At 47.4% G+C, this 17,637-nt stretch overlaps 1 protein-coding gene and 2 long non-coding RNA genes across 8 annotated transcripts in view; 1 reads left to right on the top strand and 2 right to left on the bottom strand.

The window, feature by feature from the left end:
* FBXL7 (F-box and leucine rich repeat protein 7) overlaps positions 1-1,302 on the bottom strand; it is a 206,226-nt gene extending 204,924 nt beyond the window's left edge. For 4 of the 6 annotated variants that reach the window (XR_008320761.1, XM_053313611.1, XM_053313609.1 and 1 more), the window contains exon 1: positions 530-1,302. Coding sequence is in view for 2 of the 6 variants with exons in the window: in XM_053313609.1 (XP_053169584.1) it covers positions 530-566 (37 nt within the window). In the remaining 4 variants the exon portion in view is untranslated. The remainder of the gene's footprint in view (positions 1-529) is intronic. The other 2 variants (XM_053313612.1, XM_053313614.1) reach the window with 1 other exon arrangement.
* LOC128352990 (uncharacterized) overlaps positions 1-17,637 on the top strand; it is a 93,355-nt gene that overhangs the window by 39,505 nt on the left and 36,213 nt on the right. The window lies entirely within an intron of this gene.
* Positions 6,523-16,134, bottom strand: LOC128352989 (uncharacterized). Its single transcript, XR_008320765.1, has 3 exons — positions 16,031-16,134; positions 13,888-14,056; positions 6,523-6,684 (listed from the first exon to the last, which is right to left on the bottom strand). It is a non-coding gene; the product is annotated as an uncharacterized LOC128352989 (long non-coding RNA).

The following is a 17,637-nucleotide window of genomic DNA, read 5'->3' as shown; positions in this document are numbered from 1 at the left end:
TTTGTTAAAAACCGGTATATAAGTTGTCATAACTACCACCTACCACGGACACACACCAGGCATGCAAAGGCTGAAGCTATCACAAGCAGCAGACCACAAACAAAGCTTTTCCACCCTCTCACTCAACTCTAAAGTGGAGAGCAATTCCGAAGTCCCTAAAGACAAGCCTACCCACAAATACTTGGGAGTGAGCCATACTGAACTCAGTGCAGCTTACTTCTGAGTAAACATGCATAAAGCGATCGGGTTTCATTAAGGGGGAAAAAAAAGTTGAGGGTGGGGGGGCAGCCCTTCTCCAACTAAGGAAGGAAATCCCAACCCTGCCTTGAACTTCACAAACCAACTTCCAGATTCTCCCGGAAGAGGACTACAACTTTTGCAACACTTCATGAGGTGGGGGGGTGGAATCACGCCGCTCGGGGAGCGTCTGCAAATTCCCCACACACCTTGGCAAGGGCTGGCAGCGCTCTCCTGCCCATCCCACTCACACAGACATGCCTTCACACCCGCCCCGGCCAAGCGGACTCACCATCACTGCCGTACTGCTTGCCATTGTTCGCTCCCATCCTGCAGACTTCATGCTCTTCTCCTCGTCCTCCCAACACCCACCATGTCGAACCACAGCCGAAGGATTCCCCCCCCCCTCTTTTTGTGGGGAGTAAGGAGATAGACAAAGAGAACAATACAGAAGACGGAGAAAGAAAGAGATCACGGATAACGGGAGCGTTTATATCCGGCAAGACTTTCCTTTCCCGTCGATGATTTTTTTTTTTTTAAGTCTTTTTATATGAAAGATGTAAGCAAACTTGAAATCCAGGAGGAGGCGGAAGGCGACAACGAGGGGACAGCAGCCGCCGCCCCGAACGTAATCCACAAACCGGACAGGGAAAAGGGAAGCTGATGGAGCCCAAAGCAGAGCCACCCACACATACACGCTCGGTGTCGCTTCTGTCGGGCTGGCTGCTGGGGAGTGGCGGGCAGGCAGGCACTGGCAGTCCTCCTCGTCAGCGCTCCTTCGGGCTGCTCTCGGAGCTTCCCTCCTCCCCCTGGCGGAGAACCTCGGCCACTTGTTACCAGATTTGTTCTCCAAACACACGCGCGCTCCCTCCTACGCCGCAGACTTTTGTTACCAGCAGACGCCTCCTCTCGGTGTCAATCACGGCCGCCCTGAACGCGAGCGAGCGAGCAGGCAGAGGCCGCGGCCTTTTAAAGACACAGCGCGCGCTCGCGCGCACCCCTCCGTCTTTGTGCTTGAGCTGGCGTCCTGTCAAGATTGCTTTCATTACTTCGTTCCAACTGGGAGGTGTGTTTTCAGCCTTCCCCGCTCTCCCCCACCCACCCAGCAGCAATGAAGCGTTTCGTATTCCGAAGAGATAAAACATTTTGTTTTATGTTGTGCATTATTTTGGCTCGCGTTTGCAAATTCATTGACCAGCGTTTGAATTACAGAGGGCTTCAGAGGGAGCCCCGCTTTTGTGACAGCCTCTGTCACATTTGGCTTTTGCGACAGCCTCTTTGTTTTAGGAAGCTGGGAGGGGCGGTGTTATTACGCAGCTAAAATGGGGGTAGGCTGGGGCCATGGCAGCTGCCTTTCCTCCCATCATTCAAGCCCTGGAATTTACCCATACAATAAGACAGAGATATTTATTGTGCAGGTTCCGAACTCATTTTGATCTGTCAATTCTGGGCGGGGTCACACGTCACACTTCCCCAGAAGGAACAGGTACATAGTCTGGATGTGCTTCTGGATCCAAACCTCTCCCTGGTGTCTCAGGCTGAGGCAGTGACCAGAGGTGCTTTCTATCAGCTTTGGCTGATACGACAGCTGGGTCCTTCTCTTGAGATAAGTGACCTCAAAACAGTGGTGCATATGCTGGTGACCTCCAGACTTGACCTCCAGACTTGACCTGTGGGCCTGCCTTTGTATGTAGTTCAGAAACTGCAGTTGGTACAGAATGCAGCAGCCAGGTTGGTCTCTGGGTAATCCGAGAGAGACCATATTACTCGTATATCAAAAGAGCCACACAGGCTCCCAATAAGTTTCCTGGCAGAACACAAAGTGCTGGTTATAACCTATAAAGCCCTAAACAGTTTAAGCCCAGGGTATTTCAGATTATGAGGAGATTCTCACGATCGGGCAAAAGAGGGCTAAGGAAGCCTAGCCCGCTTTTGCCCGATCGTCTGTTGCCACGGGAGCTGCGTGGCTCCCGGCAGCAAACCCCCCTCCCCTTAGATGAGGTTAGCGGAGTGAGCGCTATGCTAACCCCATCTGTTTGATCGTGTGTTGCCGTGGCGCAGCTCCGCGCTGCGGCAACACATGAGGAGGCCCCCACCGGGAGGCTGAAACAAGCCTCTCGGCCCTAGGGGTCTCTCCAGTGAGTGTGTGAGGCATCCTGGAACTTTCGGGGGCCATGCAGCCCCCAATCCCCACAGCCCCCGCTGGCTCCGTGACGAAGCCAGCAGTCATGTGGATGGCCAATCCGGCTGCCCAGGGCTCTCTAGGGATTGTCTGCGGGGAGAGTTGGCTAAGCCCACTCTCCCCGCAAACCCTCTTAAGGTGGGTCTCACTGAGCGTGAGACTTTCCTCAATGTCTTCTTCACAGAGAGCCCCACTGCTCATTGAGATCATCTGGAGAGGTCCATCTCTGTTGCTGTCCCAAGACTCTATAATGTAGGGATGTGCACGAAAATCTTCGGCGCTGACGGGGGTAGCACTTTAAGTGCGGGGGCGGGTGTACTCACCCCTCCCTCCTCATTTCCCCCGCCGGCACACTGTTGTTTTTAAGCCCCTTGGGGCGGCAGCGTTCCTCCCTGCCGCCCCATTTCCCCCATCGGCCGGAAGTGGCAGGAAGTCACAAGCGCGCGTGCGCCCGTCGTGCATGCGCGCACCCTTCTGCCGTGTGCGCAGAAGTCTCTAAATACTTGGGATTTTTTCACCCAAGCTTATTAACTGGATTGTTGTTTTTAATTGTTTTAAGGTTTTTATTTTTAATCTGTTCTATGTTGTTGTATACCACCCTGAAACAGAAGTTTGGGGCGGTATACAAATTTGAAAAATAAGTAAAATAAAATAAAATAAAATAAAATAAAATAAAATAAAATAAAATAAAATAAAATAAAATAAAATAAAATACCAGTTATTTGTTTTTAAAAGCAAGGCCTTAGGGCTCAAGCCTGAAAGGGAACTCCTGCTCCTTACTTCTAGCTGTGTGAGAGATATGCTAGCTGTTCAGTGTTGAAGGAAAGCAATTCCATACATACCCAGATGTATCCTAATAATTTTTCACAGGTTTCGTTGCTGAGCTCTGCCATTCTAGGTACGTTCAGGATTCAGTGCCAGTAAGCTCTCACATTAAAAACTTGATGCAGAGTTAAGGTATGTCTAAGCTTATTGAAATCATTGAGCTTAAGTGTGCATAACTCTGCACAGGGGCAGGCTGCATGGCTGGAATCCTAAGCACATTCTCTGAAGAGAGTGCTCCATTAAAGTCAACCAAACATATGTAGGAGCAGACTGTAAAGCTGCATTTGTAGGTACCCTTTCACGAGAGGAAGCCCTACTGAACTCAGTGACGAACATCCAGAAACTGTTGTGCTAGCATTACACTACTGCAAGTATGCTTAAGGTTGCACAACATTCACACAACTGCTGCACACGTTTGTTTTAATGGGAACTTCTGTACAAGAATGCTATAGTACAATAGCACAATTCTGCAAATCCACATTTTTAGTGCAACTAAGCTAGTTGTTTTAGTTCACTAAACATTTTTAGTGCAACGATGCTACCATTGCATCCTCTGCGCAGTGTGAGATCATGCCTTTCAGCATCTTCCTATATCGCTGCTGCCCAATATAGTACTAGCAGTGATTCAAACTGGCAACCTTTTGCTTGTTAGTCAAGCATTTCCCCACTGCACCACTTAAGCTGTACCCCTGGTAAATCCTATTGACATCTTTGGGATATCTGAAAAACCTTTACCACGCATCCACTTATGGGTTTGGGAAAAATAAAACTATTCTTAAGGTCCTAGGCCCATAACAGCCTAGAAACCATTTTTGTGATTAAAGTGAAACAATATCTGTTTCTGTGATATAACTGTATATGGAGAAAATCAGAAAAAAAACTGGAGAAGGTACAGAAGAGGGCAACCAAGATGATCAGGGGCCTAGAGCACCTTTCTTATGAGGCAAGACTACAACACCTGGGGCTTTTTAGTTTAGAAAAAAGACGACTGTGGGGAGACATGATAGAGGTCTATAAAATCATGCATGGTGTGGAGAAAGTGGAGAGAGAGAGATTCTTTTCCCCCTCACACAACACTAGAACCAGGGGTCACTCCATGAAATTGATTGCCAGGAGGTCTAGGACCAACAAATGGAAGTACTTTTTCATACAACACGTGATCCACTTGTGGAACTCTCTGCCACAGGACGTGGTGACAGCCAACAACCTGGATGCCTTGAGGGGAAGTCTATCAATGGCTACTAGTCAGAGGGCTGTGGGCCACCTCCAGCCTCAAAGGCAGGATGCCTCTGAGTACCAGTTGCAGGGGAGTAATGGCAGGAGAGAGGGCACGCCCTCAACTCCTGCCTGTGGCTCCCAGTGGCATCTGGTGGGCCACTGTGCGAAACAGGATGCTGGACTAGATGGGCCTTGGGCCTGATCCAGCAGGGCTGTTCTTATGTACTTATATCATGTCTGTATTTATTACACTGCAATTAAAGTGAATATTTTTCCTCCTGACCCAGTCTAAAAACACTACCAGGTTAGCTTGCACTCCAAGATCCCAGTACATAAAACAGAATTCTGAGGGAGGTTTGGCTGTAAGACTACTACTTGAGAGGAAAGATCCAGCAGAAGGGAAGATCAGACATAGAAGTGGTTAGGGTAGTTTTGATGACTGGTACTTTGGCAAGTGTTTTTGGATGGCGACAGAGAAAAAGACAGATCTTGGAGGTGTTAAATACAAAAACCTGTCAAGATTTTGCAAGTACTTGAAAAATGGGAGAAGGAGAAGCTGGCAATGACTCCAAGGCTGTAAGCCTTAGAGATGAAAAGTAGATCCAACTGCAACAAGGAGAGGCAGGAGCAGAGCTTTCACCACTTTCAAGCTGAGGATGGATTGTCAGGATGCAACTCAGAGATCCAGTGCAGCAGGAGATGAGGCAGCTGTGGCTTCTATACCATCTACCATTGCTCTTCAGGAGGACTGGCCACAGCTGGGTGTTCCTGAGGAGCAACCATATAGAAACCACAGCTGCTGCCTTATCTCTGTCAGGACATTGATTGATCAGCTGCGTTGGGAATAATCTTGACAACTCTTCTAGGAAAGGCCATGTGTCCATCCACATACAGTTAAAGCTGACATGTACCATGGCTGATCTCAAGGTTGCAGTCTGGCAACCCTATTGATGCTGCATAACATTGAAGGAGAAGTCTTGCTGAGCATCTTTCATGACCTGGCACTGGCTAGGGTCTGACACCGTGACATTAATGCATGCAGAACTTAGAACTTGAAGAGAACATAAAAATCAGCAAGACTTCTGGCAAACAACTAATCATACTTTGAGTAACCTTTGTGGAGTTGGACATAAAAGCTGCAGTCCTGTGCACACTTTCTTGGGAGCAAGTCCCATTGAACTCAGTGGGAACTTCTGCAGAGTAGGGTTACACTCCATATGTGCAGTGAAGTACCATAAAATTGAATCAGGTCTCTTTCCTGACAAGCAGGTTGCAGTAGAAAACACTGGATGCTGAAAAATAGGTTTCTTTCAAACAAAGGTTTAAAAAAAACACCCACCTAAAACCACACATTTAAATAAAGGGCAGCCAGATTGAGTTTTCACATAGTTAGTGGCTATATAGCTGACAATTATAATGACAAGCATGATTGACAGGCAGACAGAGGCAGGATTAATCAGGCAGTAATCCCATTGAAACCAGACATGTAATTAAAGCTTCTTCTAGCCGCTTTTGTCGAATCCCATCCTGGGAGGAGGGCACTGGACGTCCTCACAGGAGGCAGGGGAATTGCAGACACACAATAGCCCTCACTAATAAGCCCCTTGATAAATTAAAAAGGCCAAATTCTTTGGGAGAATTGCAGGAAAAATATGCAAGACAAGAGCCAAGTGTATAACCATTTAGGGCGAAATTCCCAATCACTAATTTAAACAAAAATTTGCTTTCTTAGCCAAGCTGGTGGTCTAATACAGACCTCTGATTTTAATTTAAAACCCACCCACCCCCCACATTTTTTATTTCCATCCCTTTCTTGTCCCCTTCCCCAAGGCCCTGACAACCACACACTCATTAAACTAAAGAGGGAAGATGCTGTAAAAATCTTAGTTCTTGTTTAGTGCCTGTGCCTTCAATCACTTGATCAACTAAGGTTAGGGGGAAAAGGAATGTTTGGTTTAACTGGGAAGACTCAAGTTTTCTCGTCACTTCCTGTAAGAGGTCTTAGAAAGTTCAATTCAATAAAGAATGTTTCACATCTCCAAAGAAAGAATTAAAATGAGTCATGTGTTCTTACAAAATTTAATTAATGGTCCTGATTATTACATTCATACATAACAAGAGTTGTTTATTAGAAGAGGCTACTCCTACATTTGCAACAAGTTCAGTCTGCTTAGATTTTCCGCGCTGAAGGAGAAAATTTCATCTAGTGTAGTTTTCCCCATCTGTGAAAAGAGAAGTCACAACTGGAATCATTTCCCCACCTTGTTTTTGTAAATCTTAGCGGTACAGAAGCCTTCTCAGAATCTACACCTATGAATGCAATAAATGGACTGATCTGATGGAGACATGGGGAAGAGGTACCCACTTCCATCAGTAATACATTATTTTGTTTTGCCCAAAATCCTGCAGGAAATTGTTTCCTTTCTATGGTGTAGTATGGCCTGGTTGATCCTTACCCAGACTAGTGGATCTTTCAATTGCATACAGGAGTCACTGTGAGTCTAGAATGGAAAAGGAATGTTCACACCAAGCAGATGCATTAAGTTTCCTTAATCTATCTAGTTCAACAGCACTACTCAAGAATAAGCAACTTGTGACTCACAACTTGGCACCCAATCTTAAATGTATGCACTGGCATATCTGCCTGCAATCCTGCGCCCTCAGCAGCTGCACAACTGTGCCAGCCCCCAAAGTCAGGCATGCATCACTTGAATATCTTTCCATTTCAAAGATCTTTTTGCTGTTGCTGCTACAACTCTTGCAGTTGTTGAAAATGGCATTGCATTAAATGGGAATTTAGTCACATTTGAAAATGTGACTGCGTTACATGGGAATAAACTGGCTTGAATCCAAAATACTTTGGCTTAACTGGGTTATAGATAGGGTTGCTGGACACTTCTCAAATTCTAGTTGATTTATGCCATTGTAATGGGCAGAAGGTTGCCAGTTCAAATTCCCGTTGGTACTATATTGGGGAGCAGTGATATAGAAAGATGCTGAAAGGCATCATCCCATACTGTGCGGGAGGAGGCAATGGTAAACCCCTCCTGTATTCTACCAAAGACAACCACAGGGCTCTGTGGGCGCCAGGAGTCGAAATCGACTGGACGGCACACTTTACCTTTAATGGGATGTTTAATGAAAGCACTTGCCTCAAGGGCTGAAAACTCTTCCAGTTACCTCCTTTGCTGTTCTTCGACTATTATACTGTATAGTACAGGGGGCAAAGTACTAAACATATTAGTACATTACTAGCTTAACCCACACAGAGCATCTGCGCACTAGTACTTGATTGTACTAGCCATCACACACACCCCGCCACAGCCCCTTCACCTCAGAGATCTCTTCGCCCTCACCTGAGCCACACTCCTCCTCCTCCATCCCGTTGCTCCATCCCCCTCACCCCTCTTGGTTGCGGCTGCAGCGTTGCCAGCGCTGATTTGCCAAGCCACAGCCCCCTGACCCCAGAGAACTCCTCACCTGAGCCCTGCTCTTGCTGCTCCACACAGGACTCAGAGCAGCAGCAGCGGTTGACTGCTACTGTTGCTGCCATGGCTACTTGTTCCCCTGAGGATGCTGACATAGGCCCGGACTCATCCCTTGCCTACCAGCCTCCCTCCCTCCACCAATGGCTTCGGTAGCCCCGAGCAGCACCAGCGGTTGACCCATCCCTGCCACCGCCATGACTGCTCATTCCCCTCAGGCCGCTGACAGGCCTGGGCCTGTCCCTCGCCCTTCCTTCTTTCTCTCTTCCCCTCCCTTCTTTTTCTCTCTTTCTCTCTCCTCCTCTCTCTCTTCCCCTCTGTCTTTCTTTTCTCCCCTCTCCCCTGCAATCTTCCTGAGTTAACAGATCTTGTTCGTCTTCTTTCTTCATCTAATTCTCACAGGGACTGCCTCCTTCTCCTGAAGGGGCTCTTCCTCCCTTACGACCCCTCTCTTCGCAGACCCCTGCCCATTATTTTTAGATAGATAGATAGATAGATAGATAGATAGATAGATAGATAGATTCTTCTCTCCTCTACAGTCAAGCACATCTTCTCACCAGTAACAGTTATGTTCCAACTGACCTTAACCATCACAGGCTCTTTCTCCCTATCTGCATATGGAATCCCCACTGCCCAATCACCATGGTGCTTCTGCTCTGTTACCTCCAACTGGTCATAGCACTGTGATGTACCATGTACATCCTTAGACTTCTGTGGCATGGAAGAGCTATGAGCTGTCTAGAGGTAGAAAAAGGCATTCACCAAAACAAGAATTATGTTTTGGAAACCTGTAAGAGGTTGGGTTACCAAAAGGGCTTACACAGCTTTTCCAAAACCTTCCCAGATAGTAGGCTTTACTGAGGATTTTCTGCAAGGATTTACTGCAAGTTCAAAGTTGCCCAAAAAACTGACCCCCAAAGTGGATTTTTTTTACCCTGGATATAAATTGGGCTACACTCTAACGTGCAGTGAAAACCCCAAATTTGTGTGTGAAGTGCTCCATGATAGCGCTTAAGGACTTTGGGGTCAATCTGGCTGATATGTGAACACACACTTCCATTCTGGAAAAGGTGTGAACTAAAAGCCGAGTGTGAAAAACCTCCAGGTAATATCTATTTTTTAAAGAAATTCAACTTTTGTTAACATCTGAAATAAAGCAGGGGAAATATTTCAAATTAATAATTCATTTACAGAGCTACGTCAAGTTTGTGGGGTTGGGAGAGTTGAATGAAAATGTGTGTCTTTAGACCTAATCACACCAGCAGTAGTTCCATATCAGGATCCCTCTTCCACTTTTAAAAACCTGCTTTAAATTTCCTCCAGCAACTGTTATAGTCTTGACCATGTTGTAAGTTCTCAAAACAATTTGCTTTTCATCAAACCTTTAAAAAAATGCTCTCACATTCTGTTATTAATTATTCTGCTTTTCCTCTTCCCAGCTGTTATTTTTTCCCCACTGAAAGGATAGTGGATTCACCCCTGCACCATTTCCTGATGTGAAAGAATGTTACTATCTTGCAACAATTGCCCTGCTGGGTCAGACCAGAGGCCCATGTGAATATTGTTATTATTAATCACCAGTCAAATATTCTGCAGCAGGTGTCTAGTATTTCAGAATTTTTTTAAAAAAGTTACAGGATTATGAATTACTGTAAACTATCCAACCCGCACAGAGCATCTGTTCGCTCTTGGGGGCTGGCTGTTCCCTTCTCCCTCCTGCCCCACTCTCTCTCCCTCCCTTCTGCCCCACACTCTTGCCTCTCTTCCCCTCCCTCCCACCCCACTCTCTCTTGCCCTCCCTCCCCTCCCGCCCCACTCTCTCTTGCCCTCCCTCCCCCTCCCACCTCTCTCTCTCACCCTCCTGCCCCAGTCTCTCCTGCCCTCCCTCCCCTCCCCCTGCTCCTCTCTCCTGCCCTCCCCCTCCCCCTCCCCCTCCCCTCTCCTGACCTCCCCCTGCCCCACTCCCTCTTGCCATCCCCCTCCCCCCTGCCCCACTCCCTCTTGCCCTGCCCCACTCCCTCTTGCCCTCCCCCTTGCCCCACTCCCCCTTGCCCTCCCCTCCCCCTCCTTCTTGCCCTCCCCCCCTCCCCCTGCATTTTTAAAAGTTCTACTTACCAGGCCGCCGCCACTCCTCTTCCCGGGCGTCGAACAGGAAAGTCCCGCCGCCCATTTCCCTTCTATCCCAGGCTGCTGCTGCTTGCCAGCCACCTCTCCCCCTACCCCCACCTTCTGCCCCGGTATCAGGGCCTGCCGCCCGCCACCTCGCCACCTTGGCCCTCGGCTGGGCCCGCCACCGCTTCGCCGCGGCCGGGCCTGCGGCCACCACCCATTGCCAGGCCGGGCCCGCCAGTGGCCCTGGCTTGCAGCCGGCCAATTCTCCTCCTCCTGGGTGTGCCAGCCAATCAGGTGCCTCTGCAGCCCAGCCAATCAGCTGGGCTGCCAGGATGCATTTTCCCTGGCAAACCCAGGATAAATATATATATCGATGTTGTCAAAGGGTGGGATCCAATTAGGTCAGTCATGACAAAGTACCATTGAACTAAATAAGACAGGTTAGTCAAGACTAACTTTAGTCCTATTAATTTCAATGGGGCTTAATCATGACTAACTTAGTCTGAATCCTGCCCAACATATTTATTTTACTTTATTTTATTTTTATCCTACCCTTCAACAAGCTCAGGATAGTGTATGTGGTTCTCCTCCACTGCATTTTATCCTCACAACAGTCCTGCAAGGTAGGCCAGTCTGAGAGAGAAACTGGTCCCAGGTCACCCAGTGAGTGTAATGGCTGAGTAGGGATTTGAACCCAGATCTCCCCAGTCCTAATCCAACACTATAACTATTATAGCACACTGGCTATTTACATGGTAATGATGATTTCATCTATTATACTTTATTCCCCTTTCAATCTGCAAGCCAAATATAATCTTCTGATTACTTCTTTTGGTTTCAATCAAATTGACTATGCTTCCAAATGTCCAATCATATTTCAGAACAGCAAATGAGTTTGTCGATTGCTTTTGATCATAGGAATACATCAGTGAATCCAAAAGAAAATGGCAGATTTTAAAAACATGCGTTTGGAAGCTGTTTATTTACCAAGAAATTACTTCTATTGACCTAACTCTCAGAAATTAAGAGTAATAATAATCAAGGTTGACTTCAGAGGTTACAGAATCTATTGTTCAGACTCCAGTAAAGCAAACTATGGACTTTACCCCCACAAATAATAGACATTCATTTGAGTGTGTGTGTGTGTGTGTGTGTGTGTGTGTGTGTGTGTGTGTGTGTGTGTGCACAGTGTTAGCTATATTTATGTAAGAGTAAAATATACTAGTTAGTTAGTTTGTTAGTTTGTTTTTTGTCTGATTGATTGATTGATTGATTTCATTTATTACATTTATATTTTGCTCTTCCTCTAAGGAGCCCAGAGCAGTGCACATGGTTATGTTTGTCCTCACAACAAACCCATGAGGTAGGTTAGGCTGAGAAATATGCTACTGGCCCAGAGTCACCCAGTGAGTTTCATGGCTGAATGGGGATTTGAACTCGGGTCTCCCCGGTCCTAGTCCAACACTCTGAACACTGCAGTTAGGGATGAGCAGAAGCCTGTTCAGCGCTTCCTTCTCCAAGCACTGAACAGTTTGAGCCGGCTCGGTGGGCAGGGAGTGGTACCTTTAAAATGCAGTTAAGGAGCTCCTTACCTGCTCGCCCCCACCCCCCCACTCCCCCCCCCACCAGCACTCATTTTAGAAACAGCCCTGCACAGCGTCATCACCACGAACATGGCCGGGGCACACGCTGACCACACAAATAGCCGGCATGCGTGTGCCCTGGCCATGTGCGTGCCGACGCTGCGCGGGGCTGTTTCTAAAATGAGCACCAGCTGGAGGAAAGTGGCGGGGTGGGAGCAAGCAGTGAAGGATCTCATTACCTGCATCTTAAAGGTTCCCCTCCCCGTCCTGCAAGGGAGTGCACAAACAGCTTGTGCACATCCCTAATATTAGTTGACACTTGCCCACTCCTTTTACTTGTATTTAACGATTCCCAAACTTGCAAAAGGTTTCTGAATTCAAACATTAGTTCTTAATGGAGAGTATTTAGGATGGGCATAATTGTTTCCGTTCCTCCTTTAAAATATTATCTCACATTGGAGCAGATCTTATATTCAAGGAGCAGCATGCTTGCTGTTCCCCCATGGTCACTTTCCACAGTACTCCAGCAGTACTTTTGATTCAGACTTCTCATATGGGAAGGGCAGAAACTTCAACCTCTGTAGCCTCCTGCACCCCCTCCTTTCCCCCCCTCACAGAAGTACTATAAGCCGCTTTATCTTAAGAAAGTGCCTAGTCCTGGGAACAGTCCAACCACTGTGCCCCTAAGCAATGTTGCCATCTCATTTCAGGCCAAAGAGCTCCCAAGCACACCAACTATTCCCGTGGCAGTAAGCTAATGAGGCTGAATGAGGTGGTTGCCTCAGGTGGTGGACTGGTGCAAGCAGCAGGCAGTGGCCTCTGCCAATCTGCTGCCTTGGCCACCTCAACTTGGCTGCTCTCCCCTTCTCTATGCCAGTTCAAAAGGCAGAGATCACGGGGGAACGGAGCAGCAGGAAGTGATGAAAGGCACTTCCTGCTATTCCAGCACCCTTGCCCTCTGCCAGGAAGCAGTGGCAAAAGAGGGAAGGAGGAGGGTGAGCGTGACTGCTGCTGCCCCTTTTGCTAGTATTTAGCATTGCTGCTGCCAGACAAGATCTGGATAAAGAGGGGAGCTGTGTGCTCCAAAGGCTTGCATGCGTCAGATTGGGAGCCCCAATTTGACCTCTGTAAGCCTTTGGAACACAGGGCAATAACAAGAGGCTGCTGACAGCACCCTCCCTCCTCTTTCTGCACTCTTACAAAGGCTCCTAAGGGTTGGATCCAGTCCTTCAAAGTCTGCAGTAAGCACAAGGAGAGGCAGAAGGTTGTCAGCAGCATGGGCCTAGCATCCATTGGACAAGGGGGGACAAATGTCAGCAGGCCCGGAGGGTCAGGGGGCCCACAAGGGTCCCACAAGGCTCAGGGTGCACCCTGCCACTGCTGCCCTTTCCGCACTGGGCACTGCTGGGGCACACAGCGCTTTGTGCCCACGCGATGGGAAGAAGAATGCTGGGGCTTCCTTTCTCCTCCCCCCATGCTTCCTCCTCCCATGCAGGAGCTGCTGGAGGACGGGCTGCCCAGCCCCAATCCGCCACCACCCCTGGCAGATGACAGCGACCTCGGCCCTGCACCCAACCCGGCTCGGCTCCGCACCGCTGATCCAGCGCTGCTGCTGGCCATGGTGGTGGCCACCTTCCCCAAAGGCTCACCGAACGGTGAGTTCAGGAAACGGGGAGGGGATGGCTTGGGGAGTTAGGTTGCCCTGCCCCCTTGCATCTGACATCAGACACAAGGGGGTGGCTTGGAGCTCTGGGGCATGATGGAGGCCCCCTGGCTTAACCTTGTCCCCTGGCTGCTGGGAACCTCGCCATGACCCTGGTCAGCAGCAGCCTGGCCTTGCTCCACTTCCCTTTTAAAGGTTTATAAGAGTTCAAGCAGGAGCCTTTGATCCAACCCTTGGAAACTGTCAGGAGAGCAAGGCCAGAATTGGCCTTCATCCCCTTGCAAAATCTTGGGATGCAGTCCTTGCAGGCTTTTGAAAGGTATCCATGTCCAGAGCAAAAGAGGCTGCTGGTAAGCCACCTCCTCTCCTCAGCACTAACCCTCAAATGCTGCAGGGAGTAGGGCTGACCTCAGCAGAAAGAGAATGGCCAATGTGAGGCAGCAGCAGTCGGCACTTTTCTCAGGTACCCCTGTATCCTGGGCCGCTACACATCTAAGCCATCTAACTTTATTACCTCAGGAGTAACCCCACGAATTGCAGCTTGGAAAAGGCATAATGCCCTTTGTTTGTAACAACACTGACCCAGAAGATCCTGAGACAGGGATCAATGATGTGGTTCCTTGCAGGAGGGCTTCATGTCCATGTGGAAAATAAGTATAACTATGACTTTTCCTTCTCCTACAATCCCCTGAGTTCAGATGCTGCAGGAACAACATGGGATGAAGCCACAGAGCAGTGAATCTTGCTCCTTCTGTAACATAAAGATTGCTCATTAGTCCAGCTAACATGCACAGTAACAGCACTATTTTGCTTAATTATGGTGGGGAGTATTATTCTAGCTGGGTGGGATAATGTTTACAACAGTGATTTTTCAAGATACCTTCAAGGAACCCTTTTCAGATTGACTTCTCAGCTGAGGAAACCGTGCCTATCTGCTACAAATTCCCCTTTTGCCTTGTAAAAAATCTTGATGTCTGTTCCAGCTAGAGTGCATAGTCAGTTCATGCTGGGTACCAGCCAAGCCTGCTGGACATCATGTGAACTGAAGAAGGGAGGCTGGAACATATACAACATTGCTCTGCAGCTGTTTTTGCAAGGAAAGATCTGCAAAAGTGGGCAAAACTATCTTTCAAGAAAACTGAAATATAAAAATAACAATCCAATCAGGATGATGTAAAATATGCCAAACATAATGGATATTAGGTACAGCTATTGAACGCATTATCTGGATATTTTAGATTATTTAGATGTCCACACCCTAAAATAATCAAATAATGACCACACTGTGTATGTGAAAATGATAGGATTAACAGATGATGCCCTTTATTGTCATAGACATGACTGTTTCTAGGGCGGAGAGGGTGGCCAGGGGTGGAAGGCAGAGTCGAACCTACCTTCCCCCTAGATGATCGACTAAGCCCTGTGTGGTGTGCAGCTTGCGTGATCTGTGCTGTTCCAGGCAATGTGGATCTCTGGAGGTCAGGAAAATGAGTCCCAGCCTCCAGGAATCCCAAGATGCACCGTATGAGCAGCACAGTGCATTGAGGGATTCCCCCTCAAGCAGCCCGAGCATACACATGACCCTGGACCTGGAGCTGAGGGCACGCTTGTGCCCTCTAACCCCGGTTAAGGGCTGGGGTTAAAAGTCGGACTAGCAGGGACTCCACACAAGCAGCCCAACCCAGGCTGGCAGTGGGCTGCCCTTGCCTGGGTCAGGCTGTTCATGTAAATAGCCTTTTAATCTTCTTTTTTCCCTTTTACCCTTAACTTTATAGGCCCATTCATATGTTATGTTCAACGCTCGTATAATGAGTGTCTACTGTCCACAGATACAGATCTGCACACAAGTAGAGTCAGTCACACATTATGTTGAACACAGGTACAGCAGTACACTTCCTATTTGCACATGCATTTGAGGGGCCTGTACCCAGGTTCACTTTTAATGTGAACGCAGGTATAGTCATTCACACAAACACATGTACGAGTGTACAGACTTCTGTACACTCATACTGCATAATGTCTGAATGCAGCTTATTACTTAAGGTGCATACATTGTCAAGTTAATAGATCTTGGTCCAGTACAGGAGGAGCTGGCAAGTTTCCAGGTCTTCTCCTCCCCTCTCCCCTTCCCCTCACACATTCAGCTGAAACGGACACTTCCTGGTTTGTTAAATCACAGTTTTCACATAAAAAAGCATTTGACACCCAAACTAGGAACTGTAGTTTAAAGTGTCCCAACAAACCAGGCTCTCAAACAAGGATTGAATGGTTGTTTGATATTTTGATTTGCTGGGATTGTATAATCCAAAGCTCCCCATTTCAACACATCAGAAACTGTGTTGTTAACAAACCACATCCAACCTCCTAACCCCCATTTCCTCCTCCCCTTGGCTGATTGAACAGGAAGTGTTCAATTCAGCTGAGGGGGAGAGAAAGTGAGAGGTAAAAGGAGGGCACACATGGGCTTGTTGGCTAGGTTTTGTTGGACCATCTGAACTTGGCTACTCTCTATCCATTATAGAATATCTATATATGTAAGTGGGGGGAAAGCTCATATACAATCTCTAAGGTGACTGTCTCTTAAATCAATCGATTGTCAAATCTGAGGATAACATGTGAAGGGGGAAAAACATACAAAAAGAAAACATGACAGCTTATGCCTCTTGAACATTCCAAAACGACCGCACACACACGGATGATGTGCATAAAAGATATAGATGCATACTTTCACACAGCTGGTTATGTTTGATGTATATAAAGGAAAGGAACTCTGTCCACACGCTCAGTTTTGCTGTTCATTTTACAAGCCCTTTGTTTGGGAACGGTACATCTATACAAAGAACAATGATGGGAAATTGTGAGCATTCCACAACGGAGAAAATCAGTTACAGACTCAATTTCTTTTTTTCAGTCCCACTCAAGGAGGGAGGGTTCCACCTCCCTTCAGTTTAAAGAAGAAGAAAAAAACCAGACAAACAATGAAAAGGTATTTACAAGCAAAAAGCACTCATAGATAGGACAATAAAGAGCCAGGCATGAATGTTCCTCTTGGTAATGTACAGCTGATGTGAAATGCCTTGTCACTACAGATCCCATAATGTCAAGAAAACTCAATCAGACAATAACATGTTGTTATAAAGAGCTTGGTACCTCCACAGCTGTATGTGTGCCAAACATCAGTTGTTGTAGCATTTAAAGTATTAATTTATTTAAAGGGGGCTGGGGAAATAAATATTGAATATTCAAGTTAATTAATATAAATTCTGGAAATTAATATTTATCACCCTGAGAAGTTTGAATTAAGAGTGGGGGGAAGAGTGACCCTTAGGTGTGGGGGAATTGCGTGGCCATCCAGGGTGCCTACCTGAAGGGGACGCTGAGCTGAGCTTGATTGATTGATTGAGTGAGTGAGTGCCATCAAGTCGGTGTCGACTCTTAGCGACCACATAGATAGAGGAGAGCTGGTCTTGTGGTAGCAAGCATGACTTGTCCCCATAGCTAAGCAGGGTCTGTCCTGGTTGCATATGAATGGGAGACTTGATGTGTGAGCACTGCAAGATATTCCCCTCAGGGGATGAAGCCGCTCTGGGAAGAGCAGAAGGTTTCAAGTTCCCTCCCTGGGTTCTCCAAGATAGGGCTGAGAGAGATTCCTGCCTGCAACCTTGGAGAAGCCGCTGCCAGTCTGTGAAGACAATACCGAGCTAGATAGACCAATGGTCTGACTCAGTATATGGCAGCTGCCTATGTTCCTATGTAGATTCTTTCCAGGATGATCTATCTTCAACTTGGCCTTTAAGGTCTCTCAGTGGTGCATTCATTGCTATCATAACCGAGTCCATCCACTTTGCTGCTGGTTGTCCTCTTCTTCTCATTCCTTCAACTTTTCTCAGCATGATGGACTTCTTGAGGGAGCTTGGTTTTCGCATAATGTGTCCAAAGTATGATAGTTTGAGCCTGGTCATTTGTGCCTCAAATAAAAGCTCATTATTTGTTGAGTTTAGTGTCTGCAATGAAACTGGGTTGTATTCTGTCTAATAATAGATCCCAGTGGGGATCCTGTAGAGAGTGTGGGGGGAGGGGGGTAGAGTAGGAAAGAAAAGGGAGGGAAAGGAGAAGGGGGAGAAAAATGGAGTTGTTTTGAATAAAACCCCAGTTAAATGTACCTAAGATTACTTTGTGTTTACGTGGGAAGCAGTAATTTTAAAAAACTGCAAAGGGCCAGTGGGATGCCAGAACTAGAGCAGGAGAACACTGGCAACAAAGCAGAACATTACTGAGTGGTGGCTCTGAACCCTTTTCAGGGCCATCCCTAGGGGACTGCAAGGCTCAAGG

The sequence above is a fragment of the Hemicordylus capensis genome, chromosome 4, assembly GCF_027244095.1.
Source record: "Hemicordylus capensis ecotype Gifberg chromosome 4, rHemCap1.1.pri, whole genome shotgun sequence".
NCBI lineage: Eukaryota > Metazoa > Chordata > Lepidosauria > Squamata > Cordylidae > Hemicordylus > Hemicordylus capensis.
The sequence above is the reverse complement of the archived record's forward strand: the minus strand, read 5'-3'. Positions and strand labels throughout refer to the sequence as shown.